The sequence below is a fragment of the Rhinopithecus bieti genome, unplaced genomic scaffold (genome assembly GCF_001698545.2).
Source record: "Rhinopithecus bieti isolate Rb0 unplaced genomic scaffold, ASM169854v2 scaffold_64281, whole genome shotgun sequence".
NCBI lineage: Eukaryota > Metazoa > Chordata > Mammalia > Primates > Cercopithecidae > Rhinopithecus > Rhinopithecus bieti.
This window is the reverse complement of record NW_016824829.1, coordinates 192,855-213,086: the sequence shown is the minus strand read 5'-3', so window position 1 is coordinate 213,086 and position 20,232 is coordinate 192,855. Positions and strand designations below refer to the sequence as shown.

At 41.0% G+C, this 20,232-nt stretch overlaps 1 protein-coding gene across 8 annotated transcripts in view; it reads left to right on the top strand.

The window, feature by feature from the left end:
* Positions 1-20,232, top strand: part of DCLK2 (doublecortin like kinase 2) — a 182,979-nt gene that overhangs the window by 140,817 nt on the left and 21,930 nt on the right. For 5 of the 8 annotated variants that reach the window (XR_001883478.1, XM_017862658.1, XM_017862656.1 and 2 more), the window contains 5 exons: positions 5,600-5,675; positions 6,565-6,673; positions 9,320-9,377; positions 16,823-16,942; positions 17,168-17,314. Coding sequence is in view for 6 of the 8 variants with exons in the window: in XM_017862658.1 (XP_017718147.1) it covers positions 5,600-5,675; positions 6,565-6,673; positions 9,320-9,377; positions 16,823-16,942; positions 17,168-17,314 (510 nt within the window). In the remaining 2 variants the exon portion in view is untranslated. The remainder of the gene's footprint in view (positions 1-5,599; positions 5,676-6,564; positions 6,674-9,319; positions 9,378-16,822; positions 16,943-17,167; positions 17,315-20,232) is intronic. The other 3 variants (XR_001883479.1, XM_017862659.1, XM_017862657.1) reach the window with 1 other exon arrangement.

The window sequence follows — 20,232 nt, the reverse complement described above, 5'->3', positions numbered from 1 at the left end:
AAAGAAAAAGAAATATTAGGGAAAACTTTCTCAAACCATGTTTTTGCTCTGCTCTCACACCAAAAAAACAATAAGCACAGAAGAAGACTTTTGTGACCAAATGTGGGGGATGAGTTTCGTTCCACCACTAAGTGAGCAATCCATTCTACAGCAGGTACCAAGTGAGTGTCCTCCCAATTCAATTCTGACACCGTCTACCTGGAGATAGCATCAGATCCCATGGATTGAGGGCCCAGTCCCCAAAACTACACCTTCCTTCAGACACTAGTGGCAAGTCTGGGCCTCTGGAACTTGTGAATGACCAGCTTCAAGTTGGAGTTCCCATGACCCCTCTTTGGGTTTGATTAATTTGCATTTCACTGAACACTTCACTGTACTCAGGGAAGTGTTTACCAATTTATTATAAAGGATATTATGTTACAAAGGCTACAGATGAAGAGATGCATAGGGCAAGGTATGGGGGAAGGCGTGCACAGCTTCCATGGCCTCCCTGGGCATGCCATCCTCCAGAAACCTCCACATATGCAGCTGTCCAGAAGCGTTCCCAACCCTGTCCTTTTGGATTTTTATGGAGGCTTCATTACATAGGCGTGATTGACAACCCTGTAGAAATATGACTGGACAAAAAGGGATATGACCTAATCCCAGCAAAGCCGGTTTGTTCTGATTTTTCTTAGCCTCTTTGTAGAGCATTCCTTGCTTCAGGGTACGGGGCAGGACCTCCTCTGGAATGAGAGTCTTATGACTGCAGTCAGATTTGAGTCCTGCCTTAGGCAGGTGAAAGGAGGGCAGGAGAAGGTCAAAGAGATTGTTTTCTGAGACCTAAAGCATCTCAACATTATAACAAGGGCTGTGGGAGTTATGAGCCAGGAACATGGAGGAAAACCAATATAGCACAAGGGTAGCCAGCATTATACTCAAGTCAACAGTAATATGCGATAATGCAGTAAGTAATCACTCTTGCTACTTTTTTTCGAGACTTGTCTATTTCAGAACAGAAAACAGTTTAGTGTAGTACTTAACATTTCTCCTTAAACTTCAGATTTGTAGAAATTGTGGTAATCTGCTTATCAAAGAAGTTTAACATAGGACCCTCTGACATAACTCCCTGGCTAAAAACGTAGAAAAGTGGAGTGTTGCTCTTCATCAGATGTCCGCAGTCAGCCATGAATACCTTTAAATGATGCTAGCAATTGAGAGCACTGTAAAGCATCTTCTGCTCTGTTTTCAAGTCTTTTAGAGTTCTTAGCAGCCGGGCACGGCGGCTCATGCCTGTAGTCCCAGCACTTTGGGAGTCCAAGGCAGGTGGATCACTTGAGGTCAGGAGTTCGAGACCAGCCTGGCTAAAATGGTGAAACCCTGTCTCTACCAAAAATATAAAAAAATCAGCCAGGCATGGTGGTGGGTGCCTATAATCTCAGCTACTTGGGAGGCTGAGGCAGGAGAATCACTTGAACCCGGGAGGCAGAGGTTGCAGTAAGCCAAGATCATGCTGCCTCAGCCTGGGTGACAAAGTGAGACTCCGTCTATAAAAAAAAGAAAAGTTTTTAGCAGAAGAGGATTCTTGCACATTTCCCTTCCTTGATTATTAATAAAAATGGAGCCACTGCTGCCAGAGAAGTAGCGAGGTGGTGCAGGGGCACCAGATCCCAGAGAAGACACTTAGCAATATCTTCAAGGTTCTCTTCTGTCAACCTCCCTCCTTGGCTAATCAGAATCAGGACCTCATTAGGAAATATATCCCCCATCCCCTTGCCACTGTCAAACACAATGCTGTCTCTCTGAACCAGTTGGAAATTATGAATGGTATCCTGAAAAACTGTAAATGCTGCCATCCATTATGCTTTATTGAGAAGGACCTTGCTAGCATACAGCATCTAGGCACTTTTCTTTGTGCTGTCTCAGCATCATAGTTGCTGATGGAAGCAGGAATGCTCATTAGCATTTTAAGAGATTTTAATAGAAACTGTTAGTTTGACAATAGAAATGGGACAGGTTTAATCTTGAATGCCGTATTTGATCTTGCTGGTACTAATTTAATTCTTGCTTCATTAAGAGAGTAATTCATTTACAGGAGACAAGGGAATATACAAATTTTGCAAAGGAAATGATGAGAATTGTGCGAAGTCATAGCTTTATTTCTTGTGTTTTCATTGCTCTTTGTCTGCATGTTTCTCAGGTCACTGGGAATGCTTTGCCTTATATTTAACAATAGATGCTTCACATTTGCCAGCGATCTGTTCAGAGATCTTGCTGAATACCCAGCTTTTCTTCTACCTCTGGAAAGCCAAGCTTCATTAGTGGGAGGTCCAATGAACTGAATCCCTAGCTGAGCGATTCAAACGCAAGCTCAGATTTGTGCTGTAGCAAAATGGCTCCCTCTCACGGCTCTTCAGAGTCATTTGTAACCATCAGCACCTGTCCTGAAATGCAGAGGTTTCGCTGATGGTTTTACGTTTAGGTGCACCTGTCCCTCCTCATTAGATTGTAAACATCTGAGCAGTAATAACGATGTGTCTTAATCTTCTTATCCCTTAAAACAGCACAAGTCATTGCTGTAGATTTTACAGAGGAGTGAAGAGGGAGAAAGAAAATTGTCTCTGTGTCTAATTATGTTTCTCTCTTCAGCTGCACTATAATAAAATTATCCCTTTTATTTTTTCATGTTTTTTTCTTCTCTTTAGGAAAGGCATATTTTCAAATAAAGGAGGATATTTGGTTAAGTAATTGGATAAGCCATCCCTGTTAACGCTACATTATTGTTTATTTGTTTTAATACTTGAGGCTTAACACCTTTTAAAAAAGATTAATTTGACAGCTTTGAAAAATGTCCTTGGCCTTACTGTTTGCTAAGAAGCTGCATTTCCTGGTATTTAGTGGAGACTCTGTTAGGTACACTTGAAAGTGGCCCTTTGCTTGGCCCCATGCCGTGCTCAGTCTTGCTCACTCTTGCGCTCTCTCTCTGTGTCTCTCTCTCTCTCCTCTCCCCGCCCCGCCCCACAAGGCCCCCTTTTCCTTCTGAGGCTCAAGGCTTCAGGCTAGGTGCCACTGTCTTTTAGTCACTGGAGACCAGCCTTCCATCACTTGTCCTGTTTCCTGGTCTCTTTCGCTACTCAATGTCACCCACAAATCCCAACACATGCCAGGTTTGTAATTGCTGAGCTGTACAGGGGATCTGGGTAGGGTGGGAGTGAAGGTTTAATCAAAATAAACATTGGGAACATTACAGTGGTTCACAGGAACTCAAGTGATAAACACTTCGATTAGTTGCTGATCCATGTGAAAATGTACACTGAAGTAAAAATGCCTGTTTCAGCCTCTCCTGATGTGATGAGTGTCCTTGACTCAGACAACACATCAGCTTGCAGTAACCCAGTTACTTACCCAAATTAGCTCAAGAACAGGACTTGTTGCAGGACCATTACCTGCTTCCAGGATATCTGAACAAGCAGGCTTCGGGGAGAGCAGGGACCCAGGTACAGGTCTTAGGACCTCAGCAGTCAGTGTGGGGACCTGCACTCTGCTCAAAGTCCTGAGGCCTGAGTGCTGGGAGAGGAGGTGGTTCTCCTGCCCAGTGACCATGCCTCACCCAGCTGCCTGTGGCCTGAACATGTGGGGCTGTGTTGCCCTGGGCTGTGAGATTAGACATGTGGGTCCACTGGTCACTGACCACTATGCTTCCCGAGCGTTGATTTTCCACCTCCCCCGTTACTTTATTCTGGGGCAGGCCATGATCAGCAGAGATCTTTTTATTTTCTGAGATATGACTTTCTAGAAAAATCATGTTCTTATCTTTATTCCCATTAAGAATTTAGCTGGCCAGGCCAAATGGTGGCTCACGCCTGTAATTCCAGCACTTTGGGAGGCTGACGCGGGCAGATGGCTTGATCCCAGGAGTTTGAGACCAGCCTGGGAAACATAATGAGACCCTGTCTCCACAAAAAATACAAAAATTAGCTGGGTGTGGTGGTGTATACCTGTAGTCCCAGCTACTTGGGAGACTGAGGTGGGAGGATCCCCTGAGCCTAGGAGGTGGAGGCTGCAGTGAGCCAAGATTGCATCACTGTACTCCAGCCTGGGCAACAGAGTGAGACCCTGTCTTTTATTTAGCAAAAGGTGTCTTATGGCCATTTACATTCAACAGTTCACAAACATTCTTTTTTTCTTTTTTTTTTTGAGGAGTTGCACTCTTGTTGCCTATGCTGGAGCCCAGTGGTGCGATCTCAGCTCACTGCAACCTCCACCTCTTGGTTCCAGCTATTCTCATGCCTCAGCCTCCCAGGTAGCTGGGATTACAGGCATGCATCACCACACCTGGCTGATTTTGTATTTTCAGTAGAGACGGGGTTTCACCATGTTGGTCAGGCTGGTCTCAAACTCCTGACCTCAGGTGGTCCACCCGTCAAGGCCTCCCAAAGTGCTGGGATTATAGGTGTGCATCACCGCACCAAGCCCATGTTCTTCATCACTCATTTCAAGGTTCTCTGCTAGATGATTTAAGAAAAGGCACTGATAAACTAATATTGAGTTAGTGTTACATGTCAGACACAAAGTGATTTTACAGGGATAAGCTAATTTTTATTTTCTAGCAAATCTTTGGGTTGGACACTGCTACTATCTCCATTTTCAGAGAAGAAAATTAAGACTTGAAAGTTTAAATAACTTTGGAAAGATAAAAGCAAATTGAATTGTTGTAAGTATAAAACACATCAGAACAAGTGGTGGGAAACACATTAGACAAGTAGATAGGGGGACAGATCATGGCCTGAATGCCATGCTGAAGATTTTGGAGTTACTTATTATGTTGGTAACAAAGACACACTGGGGTTTCTGAATCCTGGAGGTGATATCTCAACTGTTCTCAGGAAAACTTTCTCTGGCAATGCTATGTGGAATAGGAGAGACTGAGAGTAACTAAAGAGGCCTTTGATGCAACGCCAAGTGTAGCTGGAGAAGGACTTGGACCAGGGTGGCGGCCGTGGGTGGGGAATGGAACAGAGAATGGTATGATTTTCTTTTAGGCTTTCCTTTTACGTCCCTTCTCTGGACATTGTTTTAAACACTGTAGCTTTTAAACATTCTGCCACAGAGTGCTGTCGATTTGGAGTTGCCTCCAATTTTAGCAGCTAAAAATTAAACAGAACAACAAAAAAGTTAAATTTTGAAAAATTGCAGTTGTCCATCAGTTATCATTTATCACGAGGAAATAAAATGATTAAACTCCTAGGAGTCATGTGTTTAACCTGGAACCATTAGAATTCTCTATAGTTCTAAGCCTTATTGTGCCACTAATAACTATCTTATCCAGCTGTGATGCCATAGAGTCTTTTAATTCCTTTTATGGAAGTAAAAAATAACATAATTTCAAAAAAAGGCAACAATGATGATTTTTCTTATGTCTAATCTGAATGAAATATCTAAGGAAGAAATGCATTGGTGTGATGTACATAAGGAGAGAGGTGAGATGAGAAGAAAGGGAATGCCTCCTCGGTTTCTGTGGCATGTTTTTACATTCTGTAAGCATTTTCTGTGTCAACAGATTAGTTAGCTAAAGATTTGTGAATTATCCTGATAAATAATGGTCATTCTCCTCTTTCAGCAGATTTCTGCTCACGGCAGATCTTCTTCCAATGTAAACGGTGGACCTGAACTTGACCGTTGCATCAGCCCTGAAGGTAGTTCTCAATCTGATCATTACTTTGGTAAAGGAAATTATGCACGTGAACTTGGTGCTCACCTAAAACTCACTTGTGCTAAATTACAATCTTCCTAAAGAGGGACATGATCACATCACCTGTCAGCCCCTTTGGTCTTAGTAAGAGGTGGGGATGGGGGTCACTTCAAGATAAAGAAAAATCTCATTGTCATTAACTAGGCTATTGAAGCTTCAAATTTTAGACTTGGGCTTCTTTTATTTTTGTGGTGATCTGCTCACAACTTCTAAATGTATTTCCTTTCAATTAGATAACAAAACTCAATTTTCTTGATTTGGTATCTTCTGTGTGCTGGACACTGGGACATGTAGTGGGAAGTGGGCTGATCTTAACTCTCCCCCCGACATATCTTTTTGAGAAAGCTTTGAGCCAGGAATTAGCCTTAACAAGACATCTATCTTATCTGGGCTCTTAAGAGTTTTCTCTACTAGAAAATCTTGAAGAGAAATCTTGAACATTTTGAAGATTAAATTCCCACCACCATCCTCTTCTCCTTTCGTTATTTTTTTCTTTTTCTGTCGTCTTGTGGCCCCTGCCGCTTTCTTGAACATCGACAAAAAACGTTGGATAAGTTTTAGTGAAATACCCTTTTTACATAAGGCTCATCACTTATTTCACCTGATGTTTCAGGGATTTGTTAGGTTTATTGATTGTAGGTTTCTGATTTCAACAAAGTCAAAAGGAAACTGATGATTCGGGTGTTCTATTCAGGAAATGTGCCCAGATATTTTATTTAGTTTCACCATAGAATTAGAAATAAATGCATCGCAGTTTACTATTTTACAAATATGTAGGAATAAGTATAAAATGCTGATGTTTTCTTTAGAGTTTGCATTTATCCTTTTTGCAGGTGTAAATGGAAACAGATGCTCTGAGTCATCAACTCTCCTTGAGAAATACAAAATTGGAAAGGTCATTGGTGATGGCAATTTTGCAGTGGTCAAAGAGTGTATAGACAGGTGAGTGGACAGTGAGGACAATTCTTTGTTCATCTGCAGATACAGTTTTCCTTGGAGTTTATTCTTAATTTTAAAAAGGCCCTTCTGGAAAGTCTCTCTCTCCTTTTCCCTGAGTCTGCCCTTGGGACCAGCCATTTCTTTCCTTTTTTTTTCAAAAAAAAAAAGGCAGGGTCTCACTCTGTCACCCAGGCTAGAGTTCAGTGGCACCATCATAGCTCACTGCAGACTCAATCTCCAGGGTGCCATGATTCTCCCACCTCAGCCTCCCGCTAATTTTTAAATTTTTAATAGAGACAGGGTCTTGCTTTGTTGCCAGGCTGGTCCTAGGCTCCTTGCTTCAAACAATCCTCCTGTCTTGGCCTACGGAAGTGCTGGAATTACAGGCGTGAGTGACGGTGCCCAGCCAGGATCGGCCATTTTGCATGCCTACAGGAAGAATATAATATGTATATACATAGAGTACAAAACTGTTTTATGTGCATTTGGGCTGAGATATGTATATAAGGGTCTCATCATGAGCCAGAGAGGAATGACAAGAATAAGTCGTTTTTAAGAACATCTCCTATATTTACCTGTGTCAAGCGTTGTTCTCAGTCTGTACTTGTATTAAATCACTTAATTCCCACAGTAATCCTCCCTCTCAGTTAATACTTGATGGAATATTCCAGTAGTTCAGGATATATGACCTCTGACTCTGTTTAAGATCACAATCAGGCCAGGCCTGGTGGACTGGCTCACACCTGTAATCCCAGCACTTTGGGAGGCTGAGGTGTGTGGATTCCATGAGGCCAGGAGTTCAAGACCAGCCTGGCCACCATGTTGAAACCCCATCTCTACAAAACAAAAACAAAAACAAAAAACAAAAAACAGGTTGGGTGGCACATGCCTGAAGTCCTAGCTACTTGGGGAGGCTGAGGCACAAGAATCACTTGAAGCTGGGAGGCGGAGGTTGCAGTGAGCCGAGATTGTGCCATTGCACTTCAGCCTGGGCAGCAGACCAAGACTCGGTCTCAAAAAAAAGGAAAAAAAAAATCACAATCAGCCTACTTTTGCCTATTCCAGATTTTTTGTAAACAATATTCAAACCAGAAAAGACTCAGATTAGAGTCTTGGTTCAGATTAGAGTCTTGGTGTTTATAGGCTGCTATCCTTCCCATTGTAAGTGATAATTTTTATCATTTCTGGAGATTTTTCCAGAAAGTTTTGGTAACTATGGTGTTTCCGTTTTGTTACATCTCCAGTGAAGCTTTACTGCTCCTTACATTGGTACACAAGGTAATGCCTTGTTCTCTGAGTCCTTTTACCTAGCTCTAATACACAGACGGCCACCTAAGTAACAAAGTAAAACATCTGAAGTATGACTTTTAAAGACTGGTCAGAAACCTGAGGCAGGATTTAGTTTTTGTTATAGGGAGAACAGTTTAAGGACAAGTGACTCTTCCAAGCCAGGCCTCATCAGTGTGTACTATGACCACCTGGCAAATCCAGCTGTGCTTGAGAGAATGAGTGTATTCTACAAGTACCGTGGTGTTCTTTATTGAATGGTTTTTCTATACTAAAAGACATTTTTGGCATGTTCAAATTAAATTATTTTAAAAGTGATTAAAAATTAAATAATAACTGGGCACAGTGGCTCACACCTGTAATCCCAGCACTTTGGGAGGCCGAGGCGGGCGAATCACCTGAGGTCAGTAGTTCAAAACCAGCCCGGCCAACATGGTGAAACGTATCTCAACTAAAAATACAAAAATTAGCCCAGTGGTGGTAGCAGGTGCCTGTAATCGCAGCTACTCTGGAGGCTGAGGCAGGGAGAATCACTTGAACCTGGGAGGTGGAGGATACAGTGAGCTGAGATTGCGCCATTGCACTCCAGCCTGGCTGACAGAGTGAGACTCTGTCTCAAATAAATAAATAAATAATAACATCAAGATTCTTTTATCCTTGTGAATGATCTTTCTAGTGCCAGGAAAGAGCATTTAAAGGTGTGACTAACATGGTACCAGATCAGATCCTAGCTGAAGTTTTGGCTAAGAAATAATGAAAGTCAGGGGACTTTTCACTTTTGAATTATGGACTAATGTCGTTAATGGACTAATATAAAATATATTGATAATAAAATTTTCATTAATTTCATTTTTTTAAACTTTATTCTGTCTCCTAAGAGAACTATTTTGAGATTTACATGTAGAAAAATATTTGCCTCTCCCTTATGTAACAGAATTGAAATACTTTAAATATGAGTTACTTAATATTATAGTTAATATTCATGAAAGAGTATTTAATTAACATACAGTTTGGCTTTGTTTTTGTTTTTAATTTTGGGAGTACCTTTGTTCCCTGACTCCACTAGATATTTTCTTTAATGCACAGAGGAAGAGCCAAGTTTTTCCTTCCTGGGTTTGTGCTATAGAAGAAAACAGGAATGGGCCAGGTGTGGTGACTCACACCTGTAATCCTAGCACTTTGGGAGGCTGAGATGGGAGGATCAGTTGAGCCCAGGAGTTCAGGAACAACCTGGGCAACATAATGAGACCTCGTCTCTACAAAAAACAAACAAAACAAATTTAAAGTATAAAAAAGAAAGAAAACAGGAATGATGGTATCTGATTTATGTCTTTAAATGGTCTTCCTCTGATTATTCCATAGGTCCACTGGAAAGGAGTTTGCCCTAAAGATTATAGACAAAGCCAAATGTTGTGGAAAGGTATAGTATGCATAACTCTTTTGTAAAAGAAACTGGAGTACCTTGGTAAGGTGTTTACTGTGATGAAGGAATTTAAGTGGGGACTTGACTCTCACAGCAGGAGTAGACACCAGTAATAGTGGGAAAACCAGTCAAGCTGTTTTATTCCTGCTATTTTTCAGAAACTTTAATCCTGAAACAGGAAATTGATTTGATCTTGGTCCTAACTAGAAAACATAGATTCTTTCCTCTGGGAGATACCTATTTTAACACCCAACAACACTGAAAAGGTGTGTTAGGAACTGTGAGGGACCTGGGACTTTACTGGCAAGCTAACAAAGCCTTCCAGCTTCATATAGGCCAGCAGAACACAAGATTTCTGAATCAGAGACAAAGGAATTTGTTACTCGTGGCACAGCAGGTAGCATGAGCTTCATGCTTGTATTGGTTCCCCTTAACTCCCAAGTCCCATGGCAGTGAGGCAGAGGGGCCCAGTTGGATGATTTACACACAGTGGGTTTATGTCATGGGGAACTCTGAGCTTAGGAAACCCTCAATCTTAGGAGGAGGTGCTAGCAATCCTGCCCAATCTTTGCTTCAGAGGAGACTATTATTTTCATTATCCTGGTCAGGAAACAAATCTGCCATTTACCTGTAAGAGAGACTCATCTCTGTGTTCCAGGGGTGTTTGCTGGACAAACATCCTTGGAAAGATATTTGGAATAGAAGCTGATGCATGATGAACAGAGATGCTGTGAAGAATCCTCTCCTCAATAAGATAAACTTTTTTCTTCTGTCCCACTCTCTATCTGGGATTGGGAAAAGATCAACCAATAAAATGCTGCTACAGTTACTGATACTTTAACTATGTTTGAAAAAGTAAATGTTCTATAGCAGCGATGACAAAGACCTTTTTAGATGCCATTGTGGTAGCATATCAAGAGAACAAGCCGTAGAGCTGCATCATTCAACACCAGAGCTACCAGTCATATGCAGCTGTAACGCACTTCAGTGTAGCCAGTCTGGATTGAGATAGGCTGCTGAGTGTAAAATACACACCAGATTTTGAAGACTTAGTACTAAAAAAAGAATGTGAAATACCTCATTAATATCTTTGTGTATGATCACATGTTGAAATGAAAATATTTAGATACATTAAGTTATAATTTTAAAATCTTGCTTTTAATGTGGTTCTTGGTTAGAGTTATGTATATGGATCATGGTGTATATTTATGCTGGACACTGCTGCTCTAAAGCCAAATTCTATAAAGTATATTCCTGGCTCTGCCTCTTCTTGGAAAATTTATTTAACCCCTCTATTTCTTCCTTTAAAATGTGGTTATTATCGACACCTAGAACCTAAGATTATTGTGAAAATTGGTTGAATTAAGCCGTGGAAAACGGAGAAGTGCTAGTATATAATAAGAATTCAACACATGTTAACTGCTAACATTATTAATATGCCAGAGGAGTTTAGAATTTATAATTAGCAGGATTTGATCTGATAATTGTCATTTTATAGTTATGGAACTCCTAAACTAGTCTTCATTGGACTTCTACAAAATAGTGTATTTTTAACAGGAAATGTAAAACATTCTGCTCAAATGTTTTAGAAAAATCTTCTCAGAACTCCAGAATGGAAAATCCAGGAGGCAAATTTGTCATTTCCTTTTTTTTTTTTTAAACTATACTGTGATAATTACTAAAGCATAGACTGTGCAAAATGCCCCTTTTCCTTTGAATAAGTGAGGTTTTCTTTCCCTTAATTTTCTTTAAATAATTTGATGGACTTTCACTTATTCTTCTAGCAATATAACTATTATTTTTCACTGTAATAGCCTTTTCTCCATATGTGTAAGTGTTCTGCTTTCCATGTGGTGGTGTGTGATTTAAGCACAATGTATCATAGTTTGGTGAGCCAGGTTCTATAGAACTATATTAAAATTTTTTTCAAAACAGTAAAAAAAAAAAAAAAAAGTGCTATAGTAAGGACATGGGTTACCTGATTAAAATTTAAACAGCTGTTTCTATGGTTGAAAAAAAAAAAAAGGCGTTTGTAAGCAGAAAATTTAGTCTGGTACACTACGTGCTGAGGCAAATGGATAAGTCAGTTCTAACATTTGGATCTTATTTTTTCTAGTCTCTGAATGTCATTCTGTTTTTATAATGCATGATCAAATACTTTTTCCACTTTTACATTTTGCTTATCTAAACAACTATTTCCACATTAAGACTGTATAAAATTATAATTTTAAAACTCGATTAGTTACAAATAAGTTGATTTTCCCATTAGATTTTATTTTAGAAAAAAATTATATAGAGAATTTTGTTAATTTGAGGGGGTAGTATTCAGTCACTGTTTTGGAGTATTGGCCACCTGCTGTATACAGAAAATTAATAATGCTGAAAATAATATCTGCTATTTGTTAAAATGTATTATTTATCCAGGCTTGGATATATAGGAACTTTGCACATTACCTTTAATGACTTGAAAAACAGATGCGCCAGTGTTACAGATAAGGAAACAGACTCAGATTAAATAGCTTTCAAAAGGCCACACAGAGACAGAGCTGTGAGTGGAATTTTGGGCTGTTTGGTTACACAGCCTGTACATTGGCTGATCTGTGTTCTCTCTCTAAGTTCAATGTATTCATTTCTTCAGGTAATATGAACTTGGGAAACATTCTTTCTTTCTCTTGCCTTCTGTTTGTTCATTCTTAATATGCACTGGCATTGTTAGATTAATGTATTCACCTAAATTTTGGTGCATATTCTGTCTGCAAGACACTGTGCTAAGAATAGGGTGTTATATATATTAATACCAGTTCTGCAAAGAATGTTGGATTTCAGGGGAAGCACGTGGGAGAGAAGTAGGTGACCAGTGAAGACGCTACAGAGGAAGAAGCATTTGGGCTGGAGCAGGAACAGTGGGTAGGGAGGGTTTCAGTAGGCAGCAGTCAAAGAGCGGCCTACCAGGTGGTCAGAACAGTCTGAGCAAAGGCCCAGAGGACAGAAAGCATGTTGGGCTTTCTTCTAAGTAAAAGATTATTACAAGAGCTGTGTTGGGGCCAGATTTATAGAGGCTTTTGAGAAGGCTAGGGTATTTATAAATTTAAGAATTCTTCCAGTTCTAATATTCTCTTTCATGCTGAATAAATATTTATTGAATTCTCACAGTGTACAATTTCTGTTCTGGTGCTTAGAAGTGATCCTTCTTTGTCTTCCTACTGTATACATTTTTGCATCCATCATCTACATGGGCCTGGGCAGGACATAAATCCAGAAGTATATTTGGAAGTATTTGTTTCCTCAGGCTGTGGGAATAAATTACCACAAACTTAGTGGCTTAAAACAACCAAAAATTATTTTCTCACAGTTCAGGAGGCTGAAAGTCAGAAATCCATACTTCCTTTGGGGGTTTTGGGGAGAATCTGTTCCTTGTCTCTGAGCATCCCATGACTAGCAGTATTCTTGGGTTGTGGTCACAGCCCACCAGTCTCTCCCTCCATCTTCACGCTGCCTTCTCCTCTGTCTGTGTGAAACTTCCTTGTGCTTCTCTAAGAATATCTGTGGTGGCATTTACCCCTCTCCCTCTGACAATCCAGGGTTATCTCTCCATTGCAGAACCCTTCATCACATCTGCAGAACCCTTTTCCCAAGTAAGGTAATATTTCCAAGTTGCAGCAATTAGGACTTGATGTATTTGGGTATCATCATTCAGTCTGTTATGTATGTTTACCACAGAAATCCCATGAGGTGATTTGTACATTTTCTCTCTCTCACCACTTTCTCCTCAGCAGTGTGCTCTGAGCAACACAGATGCCAGCTATGAAGCCATGTGGGCAGTGCAGTGCGTGATGTGTCTACTCTTTCACATGAACACTTTGGTACCTGCTGTTTGTTAGTAACTGTGCTAGTTGCTGGAGAGTGAGGTAACCAAAACCTCCACAAGCTCTCAGTTCCGGAGGGTTAGAGACCAGCACACAAACGGTTGAAAGATGGTGGGATGAGAGCTGTGATACGGGGCTGTGAGAACAGGACTACCTGACCCAGCTGTGAGTGAGCAGGGGAGGTGACTTAGAGGAGGGGCCTTCTGATTTGGTCCTGAGAAGTACATAGGAGTTTGCCAAGAAGTAGATGAAGAAAGTTCCAGATAAAACTATGACCGGAATGGTGGCTCATGCCTATAATCCCAGCACTTTGGGAGGCTGAGGTGGGAGGATTCCTTGAGCCCAGGAGTTCGAGACCAGCCCTGGCAACATAGCGAGACCCCATTTCTACAAAAAATAATTAACTGGGTGCACACCTGTGGTCCCAGCTACTCAGGAGGCTGAGGCGGGAGGATTGCTTGAGCTTGGGAGGTTGAGGTTGCAGTGAGCTGGGATCATACCACTGCATTCCAGCTTGGGCGACAGAATGAGTCTCTGTCTCAAATAAAAGAAAACTACCTGTGTAAATGCCTAGAAGTCGAGGTAAGGGATTGGCAAGAGGAACAGAGAGAACTGAATGAATGAATGGTTGGATTCAGAGGCCACCAAGGAGGTAACTGGGCAGATATTGGTGACTGTGGGTATATTATCCACCCACAAGGAGGAGGAGGAAAGAAGGAATCAGGGTGCATTTCCTGTTTCTGCTTGGGACAGCAGTTTTGTTCAATGAGATGGAGAACACAGAGGAAAGGACTGCTTTATGGGCTGGGGTGGGTTGAGACAAGATGATTAGTCTAGTTTGAGAGAGTTACTTTGTCTCCTGTTATACCCCCCATCCCTCTCTCTTTGTATGTTAAAAATCACCGTGTCCAAAGATAAGGCAGTGTCCTTTGCCAAGTTAGCAGTTTTCGTCATTTACTCTCATACAGAACTGTGGAACACTGCCATGAGATGATTCATATGTAAATTGTTTGGAGTTAGAATTACGAATCACTTAACATAAATAATGGTAGATGATTGAATAATGTAAGTTCAATATGGCTCAAGACAAAAGTGATATTCATATTATATTTAGAAATATTCTCTTGGAAAATTTAGAGCATTTTTTTTACATATTAGAAACAAAGACTACATATAGGTTGCACAAGTAATAGATAATGTCTGTAAGGATTTTTATGCAGTACTTTTATTTTGCTTCTGATGATGGTTCATTTCAAAAGTGGATTGTTCCTTCATAGACAGTTTTATAGGGACAGTAAGAGGCTGAGAAAGGTTAACAGTGCCCATGTTTTAACAAAAACATTCACTGTGTGCTTAGAATACTAGCCATTGTCAAGTAGAGTTCAGTAGACTAATGAGTGATGGTGGAGGAAATGTTGCTGCGATATTTGAAAGGTAACACTGCTGGTGGCCCTTAGGAGAAGTTCCACAATGTATCCCAGAAGACCTTCTGTTGTGCCTTTTATTGAAGAAGATAATAACTTGGAGGAGTTGTAGTCTTGAGAGAGGGTATTGGGGTGCTGGTGAGGGGATTATCTTACAGATATCACTAAATTAGCAACACAACCACAGCCCCCAAGGAGAGGCGAATATATAGACTCTTCTAACTTTGGATAAAATGAGGAGCAGGGAGGAGAATTGAAGGGGTAGATTTGTGTAACTTTAAAATAAAAAGCCTATTTAATGACAGTAGCAACTGTTGTCTTTGCTTCACATGGAGTGAAATAAATTCATGTGCTTACTTGTAGATGTTCACAAAAGTGTATCTAACCTTGCTTTTTAGAGTGATTGAGGATATGCTTGGTGCAGATGACCCAAAAGCTTCAAATATGTGCATCAATGTAGAGGGTTTGCCAAGTCTTTTCTTTGTCTTTGCGACCACAAGGGGTCTGGCTGTACAGCTGCTTCCCAAGGGAGGAACCGGGGCTCTGTCTGCTGCTCTGTAACTTAGACAGGTGGGCTTGGAGACGGATAGGAGACCCTGTCCTTGGCTTCCCAGCTGTGGTTTACTGGGGTCTCAGAAACACCATTCTTCAGATTTGGAAGCGTTTGTTGAGTCCTGAGCCAGTCAAAGACTTCTTAGCCCTGTTCATTAAAAGAAGCATAGATTCTCCTCCTTGCACAAACCCTGGTGTGATTCTTAACCCCTAAGTCAGTGTGGTGCTACTGTATGCTCTTATCTTTTCAAGGAATTAAGTATTTTCACTTACAGCTGTAATTTTTATTTTGAAGAATTCCATCTTGGCATTTACTGAATTCTTCCCCTTTGGAAGGTGATAATGTGTGTATAAGAAAGATGGTCTTGGATGTCAGAAACCTAGTTTACATTCAACCTCCAGTGACTGTTTCCAAAGATAAAGTGTTCAAACATTACACAAGTACCTTACACAGCTACTAACAAACAGTGACTAGATTCCTAGTAAATGTTGGTTTCTTTCTTTCCCATACTTCTGTTTAGTAAATTTGCACTGTCACTTGCCAACATTTATTGAGTGACTGCTTGGACAAGCACAGTGCATTCAGTGCTCAAGAAACACAACCTACCATGTGCAGGAGCTTGAAACAGATTTTTCTCCACATGTTATTTATTCATTTGTTATAATTTTTATTTCCAGCTATGGTCCAAAAGGATGAGGTGGCTCTTAACTTCGTGCATCCATGTGTAAAAATACATGTGTACACATGTTGAGAGGTTTTAATGTCTCATTTAAAACAGGGCAATCATTGTTCATGATTCATGGGTTGATGTATTACGAATAATTCGTTAATTCTGTAAGCAAACATTTTGCTACAGTGCTGATCCCAACTGCATTACTCACCAGGATTGATAATCAGGCGGTGTTTTCAGAGGAGAAGTGATTAGAGCTAAAATGAGAATAGTGGTCCCCGTGGTACTGTATGTTTTCAGATTTCTGAAATACAAGATGTTAAGGAACATCCATCTGGTGAATGATTTCATATCCAGTCATAGAGGAAGAAAGTTCCTTTTTTTCATGAATTTCAGCATGAAATTCAAATTCATGTTAGTAACAGTTTAAAAACTAAAAATGCTAATGCCAGAAGTTATACGCTATAAGCATGCCAAGTTTTCTTATATGCCTAGTCTTTATTTGTGAGTGTATACTGGAATCAAAAAGTGGTTCTGGCTGAATTACAAAGCACAGAGCTGTGTGCTGAAGCTTTCATAGCTTTTTTGTGGTGCTTTTCATTAAGAGCATCACAACCTCTCAAGGTGTTAGAAATAATGAAGAGCGAGAAGACAGTATGCTTAATATGCCACAGAAGCACCATGGAGCCTTTTGGGGGATGTTTAGGCGTCTGTATGTTTTTGGTAATGTCAATAATATGTTCACACTGACCCTGTCCCTATGGGAACAATTAGGTCAAGGTCAGGTTTAGTTGTCTTTGTGCCAAGAGCAATGCTTTCTTTGGCATCAGATCCACAGGCTGTGTTTGTTTTGCTGTCCTCTAGGCCTTAGAGAAAGAGCAGAGGGTTCTGTGATTTCTGATCTCCTCTCTATACTGTTCATTTGACAGGAACACCTGATTGAGAATGAAGTGTCAATACTGCGCCGAGTGAAACATCCCAATATCATTATGCTGGTCGAGGAGATGGAAACAGCAACTGAGCTCTTTCTGGTGATGGAATTGGTCAAAGTAAGAGGATAGAGAGATTTTCTTGGGGCCTGGTCCCACAATTTACAATATCCTTGAAGGACCTAATCAGAAAAGTGTATTGCTGCCTCGTAACTTTCATTATTTATAATCACCAGTTTTAGTGGCACTTGTGTCATTTTCTGCTTTGTGCCAATGAGCCATCTTTCTTACCTTCATAGAATTGCACTGTTGATGTTTTGATACGTTCTTTTATGTATCCTTTAGGGTGGAGATCTCTTTGATGCAATTACTTCGTCGACCAAGTACACTGAGAGAGATGGCAGCGCCATGGTATACAACTTAGCCAATGCCCTCAGGTATCTCCATGGCCTCAGCATCGTGCACAGAGACATCAAACCAGAGAATCTCTTGGTATGTCATCCCTGCTTTTTCTGTTCCAATGAATGCCTCTCTTCCTTTAAAAGGAGCATATGCAAATAATGGCATTTTACAGTCTATAACAATCCTGCATTATGAGACTTTAAATTTAGAAAATTAGCAAGACTCGTGTCAACGACCATCAAATACTAATGGAGTTATTGAATTTTTCTGCATTTACTATTTACCAGATGTATCATTTCATTCTCACTCTGCTATAAAGAACTACCTGAGACTGAGTAATTTAGGAAGAAGAGGTTTGATTGACTCACAGTTCCACAGGCTTAACAGGAAGTATGACTGGGAGGCTTCAGGAGACTTACAATCATGGCGGAAGGTAAAGGGGAAGCGAGCACCTTCTTCACATGGTGGCAGGAGAGAAGGAGAGCGAGGAGGAAAGTGCCACACATTTTTAAACCATCGTATCATGAGAACTCACTACCACAAGAACAGCATAGGGGACATCTGCTTCCAGAATCAAGTCACCTCCCACGAGGTGCCTCCCCCCACATTGGGAATTACAGTTCAACATGAGATTTGGATGGGGACACAGAGCCAAAGCATGTCACCAGATATAAGAAAATACATTTCCATTTATATTTTAATTGATGGTACTGACTTAAAGGTGAGCAGGAAAATTATTTTATAGGGCAGAAAATTGTGAAGAATAAATTTGAGACAGAGGCTCATAGGAGACAGGAGTAGAATATGGAGGTTAATTTATTTGCGGGGAAGAATTTTGGAAATAGTCTAGTCCATTCATCTCCACTTTATAGGCATGGAAACTGAGACCAAGAGTTGCCAATTTTTTTTTTCTTAGAAGTCTCTTTTATCCTATTATTCTACAGAATAAAAAGTCTTACTCTACTGTGGTATCCAGAGTTCTTCATAGTCTGATCTCAATTTGCCTTTTCAGCCTCCTGTCCTGTTAATAACTCTTATCCATCCAACCCAACATGGCCTAAGCGTCAAGCCATATTTAACTCACCTTCATGGTGACTCTTGATAACTAGACACAGCTTGCTAGTTGGGAGCCAATCTTCATGACCACGTTATAGAAGAATTATAGAGAAATTGGTTGGGTGATTTGACATTTACACTCCTCCCAGCCCCCCACAAACACACATGACATAGTTGGCTTCTTTATTTCTGCCTTTCAGGGCTCTCATCCTCATTCCTGCTTGGGAGGCAAGCTTATCTGAGTTAATCCAAACACAGGTTCCTCCATCCTCAGTTTTTAGTTAAGACTTGACTTACCAACAGCCTTACCAAGCCTTCACTGGTTCTGTTCCTACCGGTCCTCATTTGCAACGTCCTCTCTTCCAGCAGTGTGGTAAACCATTCATCTTGTAATACATTGAGCAAAAGTTAAGTCTTCTTTAATGTCACCCTAGACTTTCTAGACAGAGTTCAGTCACAGCTACCTTGGGTTTCTGCTGCGCTTGCTACGGTGTTGTGATCTTTATCATATACTTGTCTGCCTCTTTGGGATTGTAAGTACCATGGAGGCAAGGTTTGTGTCTCAATTATCTTTATATCTCCAATGGCTTGGACAGTGCCACGTAAACACATAATGGACAGCAGAGTGTTTGCTTGCTGACCACTGACACTCAGCTAGCAACTGGTGCTAGAGCATGAGGCTCTACAGCCTACTGTGAGCACCACACAAATAACTGTTGAAAGGAGTGTGCCTTGATGCCCAGCTTCTGAAGCCATCCTGGGGACTTTTTATTTTTTGGCTAATCTAATCCAGAGTCTGTGTCTTTTCTTTTTGGTAATATCATTTGATGATTTCTGAGTGTCCGTTTAAAAGTATGTGAAATTTTATCTTACTTTCTTCTGCCTTGAGGGAATTATATTTCATTTCTATATGTTCTTATTAGGAAAAGAAATATCCCTGCTCTGTGTTAAAAAATAAAAGGGGCAGAGGGGATTATGGACTTGGTTTTATGAACTCTAACAAGGAATGGAGACAGAGCTGTAAACCGAGCCTTAGGAGGAAAGTAAGGATATAGCATTCTCTCCTCAAACAGGCTTCTCGCCCGCTGGGACCTTGCGGTATGCCAGGCTCCTCCACCGTCGAACTGAGTTTGGCCCGGGCTTCGCAAACAAAGGCACAGGGCTTCTCCAGGTGTGCCCAGACACAAACACTGGGGCATTCATAAGGATACCCCCTTGACTGCTTCCTGTTCTCCACAACCTGCCTTGCCCCACTGGCTCCAGTTACTGCATTCTCTGAAAATATGGGAGCCACAGGTTCCCAAGGAACCCCTGGAGCCAGTGTGTCCAGCAGCCCTGATCTAAGGCCCAGCAAAGGTGACTGAGGTGCTTGTGAGCTTCCCTGTAAACCAGGGAGTGTCCATTTCCCAGCTCACAGATCTCACTCTCACCTCCTGTTTCTTCTCTTTTCCACTCAGAGTTTCTTAATATATGTAGAGAATCTGACACCGCCTCCTTTTTTCTTGTCACACATCAAGGGTGGATAATGTTTTTCACTTCTTCAGGAGAATTGGCTAAAATTTAAAAAATTTAAAAGAGTGAATAATGTAATGGGGATTGATGTCTCCAACATCATGAGTCTTGGAATGCAATCAGGAAATCAGAGTCACACTCCTCATCGAGTCTCACCTGGCCTAGATGAGCGTCCACCCCTTCCCAAACCTATAGCAGCCCCCTTGTGTTAGCCCAGAAAGGGAGGAGAAGGAAGAAGAGGATAAAACTGACCTCTGGAAGAGGCGGATGTGTGATGTAGAAAGGCTCTGTCGAGCCTTCAGAAACAACCTTAGCCTCATATATCTCAGTAAAATGTGTTTGCCATTGAAAACCTAACTAGATCACTCGGCAGTTTCTAGATTTAGTCAGCAGGTTGGTATTGGCCTGGGAGGAGAGGGTGCCACTGAGATACTAAAAGT